The 8,567-nt window shown below is 34.5% G+C and overlaps 1 protein-coding gene across 1 annotated transcript; it reads right to left on the bottom strand.

Annotated features, from left to right (window-relative positions):
• Positions 1 to 994: 994 nt before the first annotated feature.
• On the bottom strand, positions 995 to 2,054 carry LOC131165550 (enoyl-CoA delta isomerase 1, peroxisomal-like). The gene has a single exon (XM_058123461.1). The coding sequence runs from the start codon at positions 1,923 to 1,925 to the stop codon at positions 1,206 to 1,208; it is 720 nt and encodes a 239-aa protein (XP_057979444.1). The 5' UTR covers positions 1,926 to 2,054; the 3' UTR covers positions 995 to 1,205.
• Positions 2,055 to 8,567: the final 6,513 nt, after the last annotated feature.

Raw genomic sequence — 8,567 nt, 5'->3', positions numbered from 1 at the left:
AAGATCAAGTTGATTTATTCATTTTTAAAGTTTTAAAAGTAAATATTGATTTCTAACTGATATTGTAATACAAATTATCTTTGTTTGAGTACTAAACTTACAATAAGTTGTAAATCTATAAAATGAATTAAAATAAACTTTTAAAACTCAATTCACCCCACTCTTAGGACTGCACCTTATTTTTCAGTAAGGGATGTTTATGCATGAAACTTCCCTATTTGCTTAAATTAGTTATGTGAGAGCGCCTCTCATGGTACAATATGGTATGTTTGAATCTAGGTGCAATCTAACTATGTAAGGTATGAGGATATTTTGAAATTTTCGTATGAAATTATGTATATACATTGTAGTGGATGGTTGAAACTCTAAAATAACTTTTCATTTAATAATATTGTCACATAGGATAGTATGTAGTCCATCAAACCAATATTTTATTGAAAGAAAGAAAGACCTATGAATTAAATACAAATTATCAAGAACCACCACGAGTTTAATAGTAGTTTGAGTCAAAGGGTGAATATTAAGGATTTTAAAATGTCTTTTTAATATTACTTATTCAAATTTTTATAAAGCTAGCTATTAGTAAAAATGCACAAATATCTTTAATCGAACAATTATTTCAATATTACAAAATAGAGTAATTGTGTAGGATATTCAAACAATCACAAAAAATTGCATTTATTTTTAATAGAGATGATTGCTGTAAAATATTTGAATAATTACAAAAAAAAATTATCTTTTAATTAGTTTATGAAATGAAACTCAATATGCCATAAATAGATTAAAATAAAATATATAAAAAAATCAAGTAATAAATTTAATTTAAAAATTTTAAATTCTATTATATTTGAGTACGGTCAGTGCGCCACAAAAAAAAAATAAAAATCTTAAACCTATGGCAAGAAAAGCCAGGTGATGATCCATCATCCAAGGCATGCAGTGTGATGGGGAAATTCACATTAAATCTTTGATAAAAACTTGCTACTCATCAAAATTCAAATCTAATCCTGTTTGGATTTATGAAATATTAACTCACTTTAGCTTCTTTATTGCATTGATTGCAAAATTATTGAGAGAGAGAGAGAGAGAGAGAGAGAGGCGATTGCTTACAAATTAAAATACCAATTTGCTGTAGTCCGCAATCGCATTTTGACTATTTTGCAAACGCAGAAGCAATACGTTTGATTGCATTACACCATTACAGCTCATAATCTTGACGCAGTCCCACTCATTTCTCCGTCCAATCTAATCGCCTCCGGAATTTCAGAATACAACCCCATACGGATCTCACCGTACACGTGTCCATCCCATCGCCTCCCCTCCAACTCCTCCCCCAATCGCACGGCGGCCCTCAGGGTCTCCTCCGCGCCGTCGTGAGCCGAGAATACTATGCCCTCGGCCACCGCCTCCTCAGCGGTGACCTTCTTCGACCGGAGCAAAACATCGCGCCGGGCGGCCGCCGACCCGATCTTGCACCGGATCACCGCCGTGAACCAGCGCGGGATAACGAGACCGATGTCGAGCTCGCTCATGTAGAGAAACCCCCGGTCCTTCCTCATGAGGACGTAGTCGTGGCTCAGCGCGAGGACGAAGCCGGCCGCGGAGGCGTGGCCATTGACGGCGGCGATCGTCGGCATCGGGAGAGAGAGGAAATCGGCCACAAGAGCCTTGAATTTGGCGACCATGAGGCGGCCCCGGGCGTCTGACTCGACGGGATCGGGCGACTTGGACCATGCGAGGTCGTAGCCGTTGGAGAAGAATTTGCCATGGGCGGTGGTGATCAGAACAGAGGGCGGGGGGAGCGCGGCGCGGACTCTGAGAAGAGATGATTTAATGGCGTCGATGAGGGTGGGATTGAGCCTGTGTTCACCGGCGCCGGTCAGTGTGAGTACGAAGATGTTGCCTTGCCTTCGTAAGGAGCACATCTTCTCCTACTTCGCTTCCTTTCGACAACCCGAACAGTGGAACATTCATAGAAGAGCAAATTAAAGTAGCAAAATATGATGGCAAGACTGAAGCTAATATATTTAATGATTTTTTCCATGATCCACGCCAGCAATGAGCGAATGGAGATATAAATTATTAGTGGATGTATATGATTTAGATAAAAAGTATTTATTTATTTAAAATATTATGATAAAATTTTGTCACATAATTTTTCAATCATTCATGTCATTCATAATTTAGTAGCATGACGCATGAATTGGAAAGAGTTTAATAAAGACCAGTCATCTTTTAACTTGTGAAACAATTTTTTTTTTTTAAAATTTTGACATTGCTTATTTTTGAAAATAGTTTTAATTTGCATTTTAATTTTTAAATATTACAAAAATAGCATATTATTTTTCAATTTTCTTTATATAAAAAATTATATATATATATATATTTATTTTCTAGATTTTTGACTTTTCTACTTTTATACTTTGATTTGTGTTGATTATGTATTGAATTTCTTACAAGTCAATACAAATCTAAATCCAAACCTCAAAATCTACTATCCCAAATATTTGTTAGCCCACTTATGTGGGTGCATTTATTTTTGCTTGGGAAGGTGCAACTGCTGGAGCATGTGCAATCTCGTGGAGCATGCGCAGCCTCGAGCATGCGTATTTCTTTATTGCCGCTCTATCTTAATGCTCCTCTCTAGTATAAATAAATACACTGCTTTGTAAAGGAGAGTGAGAGAAAATATTAAAAGTGCGGAAGAAAGTGAGTTGTGTGTGAGACAGAGAGGTTTGAGCTTGAGTTGAGTTAGAGTGTGTTCTCCTCCTCCATTGTATTTTTCTTATTGATCATACAGCGAGACTCCCTCTTTCCCGTGAATGTAGGTTGAGTGTGAGGCAGAGAGGTTTGAGCTTGAGTTGAGTTAGAGTGTGTTCTCCTCCTCCATTGTATTTTTCTTATTGATCATACAGTGAGACTCCCTCTCTCCCGTGAATGTAGGTTGAGTTTGGCCGAACCACATAATCCTTTTGTGTTCTATGTGATTGTGTGTGTTGTGTTTATGTTTTTGACCATCCCATTTTCCCTAACAGCTGGTATCAGAGCATTGCTTGGTGGTAAGTGATGACTTCACTATAAGAGACTGACACCTTAAGAATGCCAATCATTAACCTCCAAGGTCATGTCTTGGTCACACAAGGTGAGAAATAGACTAGGGGCAGAAATCAAAACAAAAATCAAAACCGTGGAAGATCGAGAAGCAGACGGTCCAAATCAAGAGCTCTAGGAAATTCCAACAACACTAAAAGCAAAAAGTAGAACGAGTGTTGGAATTGTGGCAAGACTGGCCACTACAACAATCAATGTCGATCCTCGAAGAAGGAGCCAGCAAATAAGACCGAAACAAATGTCGCCTCTTCTTCAGGAGAAGGAGATGCACTGTTATGCTATTTGGAAAGAAAGGGAGAGTCTTGGGTATTAGACTCTAGAACCTCGTTTCACACAACTAGCAACAAAGAAATGCTTAACAGGTATATACCCATAAATCTTGGCAATGTTTATCTTGGTGATGACAAACCTTGTGAAATTATAGGAAAAGGAGAAGCAAAAATAAATTTGATAAGTACCACCTGAAGTTTGACTAATGTCAAATACATCCCTGATCTCAAGAAAAACTTAATATCTGCTGGACAGCTTGCGAGTGAAGGTTACTATTGACTTTGGTGTATTCCCAAGAGGGGGGTGAATTGGAATTTTAAATTTTTTCTTAGGTTATGTTCAAATTAACAAGTAGTATAGCTCAACCTAGAGTCTGTCTAAACAAATACCAATTACCCAATAAGAAATTAACTAAGCAAATAATCAAAGCAAATACAACTGGCTCAGTTTATCCTAATCATTCACAATATTTAAATCATGCAAACATTTATAATTAATTAAATATAAGCATACATGCGCAGGAAATTAAAGTATAGGAATTTAAGAGTAGACACAAGATATGTTATCGGGGTTTGGCCAATACTGCTTACGTCTCCGCCTCTAGCTCGCAAGCCCGAGGATTCCACTAAAACTCACTTAACAGGTAGAGCGGCACTGTATACAACACCATGTCAAATTACCAGGGTTGACCTCAACCTTTACAATCAATTCTTATGAGCTGGATTAACACTCCCTTATGCCACGCCTGGAATACAACATATTCATAATATAAATTTCGTGTACAAAACACGTGCTTCTCCAATAAGAAGATTTGTACCAATATCAATCAATGTACGTCAACCAGATAAGAACTATAAGTTCAGTGCAAATATATGTAACAACACTCAAAGTGATGTCGATAAGAAATCAAGCATGCAAGTGTATTGTCAATCTATATTTGAAACAATATATAAAAATATATCAATCTCAATTAGGGTTTCAAAGATTTTCAAATAGTATAATCTAAATATCTAAAAATGATTTTCTCAAAATTTAAGCACAAAAGATATTAGTAGTATTAGCTTGTCAAAACAATTTGTGCTTCACAATCACAATACAAGCTTAGGAGTCTTGCAATACAAATGTCAAGACTCACAAGCTAAAAAGTTTCCCCACACAATGGATTTATTAATTAAATCAAGGGGAAGACTTTTGGCTAAACTTTCTATAAAAAATCAATCAAACAATCGAGGCAATGAGAGTTTAAGCTTTAGTAAGCAATGTAAGATGATTTAGAATATTCTCATTCAAATAGATTTTGCAAGGAAATGATCAATGGAAAAGTATTTTGGCTTTGAGTATGAAAAAGAACTCTAAAAAATTTAGAGGAAATATTTGCTAATCAAATCACTAATCTCTTGTTAATTTTTACAAATGAACACACATATATATAGACTCACTCAAAAACATAACCGTTGGGAATAAGGGTAATAATTAAATTTGTTTTTAAACAAGTTTAACCTAAATAACCCAATTTTACCCTTAATAACCCACGGTAAAAATAGGCCAATCCGAGAGTTTCGGTCGCCCAAACACTCACAAAATGAAAAGTTCATTTTATCAATTCGGGTGCCTAGTGAAGGGTTTAGTTGGTTGGTCTAGGCGATTTTTCAACCTGTTCAAGGTTCGGTCGCCTGAGCCTAATTTCGGTCTGCCAAACTTCAACATTCGTTCGCCTGAGGTCAAAATAAACATGACATTTGGGCGCCCGTGGACAGTGAAAAAATCCTTAATAAAAGTTCGGTCGACCGAGAACACTCAGTTCATTTCGGTTCGGTTGCCTGACCTTTAATCAACATTTTGACTTTCCACACTTTTGGTTGACCGAAGCGTTTTCGACGCACAAGTTCGGTCGCTCGAAGCCCTTTCCTATTTAGAACTTAAGTCATATTTTTACCCCTGATTGCATAGATAATAGTGGGTAATTTCCTAAGTGTTTGTGCAAGGATCTAGGGTCTCTCTAAGGTCGTTTTAAACTTGTAGTTCTTACCATGCATGACATGCATTAATTATTACAGACCTTGAATAATTAATATTACAGACCCGAATGATTTGAAATATAAATTACAATATGTAGACACCCTATTTTTGCCCTAGCCAAATAGAACATTGGGTCCCCTCTTATTTTATTATTATTATTTTTATTATTATTATTATTATTATTTTATTATTATTATTTTCCTATATTATTAGTACTCTACTATTATTTTTCTAGTATTTTTATTATCATTATTATTATTATATTATTATTACTAGTACTTTTATTATCTTATTTTATTTTACTTTACTATAATTATTTTCCATTTCTTTATTGTTATTATTTTTGATATATTATTATTATTATTATTATTTTATTTATTTTCTATATATTATAAGTAATTTATTATTATCACTATTATTTATTTATAATTATCATTATTATTATTATTATTATTTTATCTTTATTATTTTTATTTTTACTATAATTATTTATTACTATTTACTATATGGTAGTATTATTATTATTATTACCTTATTGATATTTATATTATTATGATTATTATTATTAATATTATTTCCTTTTTCATTATTACCATAAGAATAAAAGAATAAAAAAAAAAATCAAAAAAGGGAAGTTTGGTTTTAGGGTTTTTCAATTTTTTTTTTTTTTATAAGGGAGGGGGGGCGCTGCACAAAAAAAAAACAGCCGGAGAAGCCAAGAGCGGAGACACAGGGCACAGAAGGCCAAAACCAAAAAAAAAAAAATCTCTCAATTCTCTCCATCTCCTTCATCTCCCATCACCCTCTCTGCACAACCCCGGCAACCCTCCTGCTCACGCTCACCCAGCCGTTAGCCTCGGCCAACCCCATCTTCTCCATTCACAGCCTACCACCTCACGACCCAGCCCTCTCATCATTATCTCCATCTCCGGCAACCCGGCGGCAGCAGCAGCACAGCAGCCCTGCAACTCTCCCAGCAGCGAATCCCCTGCACCCTCTCAAAGCTCAGCCACACCTAGCAACCCAGCCCCGGCACAGCATCTCCACGGCATCCAAGACTCACGGCCAGCCTCCAGGATCTCCAGTGCCAGCCCTCTGCACCCACCGCTGCACCATTCCAGCCAGCACACCAGACTCGAGCTACTGTAGCGGCCAACCACTCCAGACCCTCTGCTGCACAGCCGAGCCCTTCTCCACCACAACAGCAGCACCATCGTCTGCAACCGGCCACCCTCACCAGTTCCAGCAGTCCCCCGGCGGTAAGCTCTTTCCTGCCAACACACACACATACATACACAGCACACACACGCACGTGTATTTTTATGTAATTTTATTTTCCTTTTATTTATTTATTCAGCTATCTGTTTTCTTATTTATTTTTATGTTTCTTTTCTTATTTTGATCTGTTTTAATATTTAAAGTTTAAGACTCCATAGGTGCTTATATTAATATCCTATTTGCCATAGTATGTAGTTAATATTCACAGCTAGACCTTTTATTGTGTATGTGTTAAAATTTTAAATATTGTGTTTTAGGTTTTATTTTATTGCGGCAATATTTGTTTAAATTTTTTGTAGTAATAATATTAATTGGTTTGCTCTTATTTTTGCAGGTTTCCTTTTTTGGGGTTTGGTTTCAATTTTTAAATTTTGAATTGTGTATACGTTAAATAAGTAGTATTCTGGTTAATTGACTAAGTTTTCCTTTTCTTGTTGTTATATGTTTATTTAGTAAATAATATATTCATATTTAGGGTTTTTCTCTTATTGTTATATTATTTGTTTTATAATTCAAATATAAATTGTGTCTATTATGTATTATCAAAGTAAGGTTTTTATTGTCATCATATCATGTGTAGATATTATTTAGGTTTTTATGCATGTCTAGGTTTCTTTACACTATTTAGGGTTTTGGTTATTCTTGCACTTATTTTATATGTAATATTTGTATATCTAGGGTTGTGTATTAATTTTGGTAACCATATTGAATAGGTGTATATTATTTTTAGAAATAAATCTTCTCCTTAATTTCATTACTTCCTTGGCTTCTCATTGGTTTCCATATTTGATTTGCTTCCTTAGGTAGTGATTTACCTATATGTGTAGTGTGCATATCTTTAATTGCTTGTTAATATTAAGGTAATTATTATGTTATACATCATATCCTTATTATTATTATCACTATTAGAAGTAAATTATAATTACCTTTATTGTACATATGTATTTATATCGTTATATTGTTATGTGATTCATATGAGTATACTGCTATATTAAGTATGTTGTTATATTTAGTATTCTAAGGTTATACGTTTATAATAAGAATATTAGTATATTTCAGTATGATGTTATTTTTAGTATTTTATTCTACATTATACATTATTATTATTATTATTTGGTACTATTTGATTTAGTATTTTTAGTATCTTAATATGTATAGCGTATGGTATTTTATTGCTCATTATATGTTAGCTTAATTTGTCAATTTATTATCCTATTGTCATGTATTGAAATCTCTCAGAGAATTTTGAAAAATATTTTAATTTATTTATGAAAAATCTATAAATTTTGAAGATAAATCTAGGAGCTATTTTTGTAAATTATTTTCGATTTTAATCCCTATGATTTAATTGTAAGGGGTATTAGCCTTTGGGCATCACGTACCCTAAGTTCTGAGGGAATATATATGTATATATTATCTTTCTTTATTTGTTTTATTTATTTATTTATTTATTTTTCACGTGTAATTATAAAGTCATAAAAAGGAGTAATTTAAAGAATTATTAGATTAACTTAGGGATAATTTCAAATTAATTAGGTACCGTTCGTAAGAACGGGCGCGTAGGGGGTGCTCATACCTTCCCCTCGCGTAACCGAACTCCCGACCCCAACTCTGGTAATGTAGACCGATTCTACCCCTAACGGGGTAGTAATCACGTGTTCTAACCGCACTAAAGGTTAGTGGCGACTCCAACACATCCATATTTTTCCATGAAAATATTAAAATTGATTTTTAATTTCGCCGCCCTGGGCACACGCGCTCACGGGACGTCGCGACACAATAGTAAACACTTTGGGTCTTCATTTCCCTTCAAGTCCCTATGCACCATATGATACTACCAATTGAACATGCACACAAACTCAGGGCAAACATTAAATACCAAGATATTT

Source organism: Malania oleifera, chromosome 10 (assembly GCF_029873635.1).
Source record: "Malania oleifera isolate guangnan ecotype guangnan chromosome 10, ASM2987363v1, whole genome shotgun sequence".
NCBI classification, from domain to species: Eukaryota; Viridiplantae; Streptophyta; class Magnoliopsida; order Santalales; family Ximeniaceae; genus Malania; species Malania oleifera.
The sequence above is the reverse complement of the archived record's forward strand: the minus strand, read 5'-3'. Positions and strand labels throughout refer to the sequence as shown.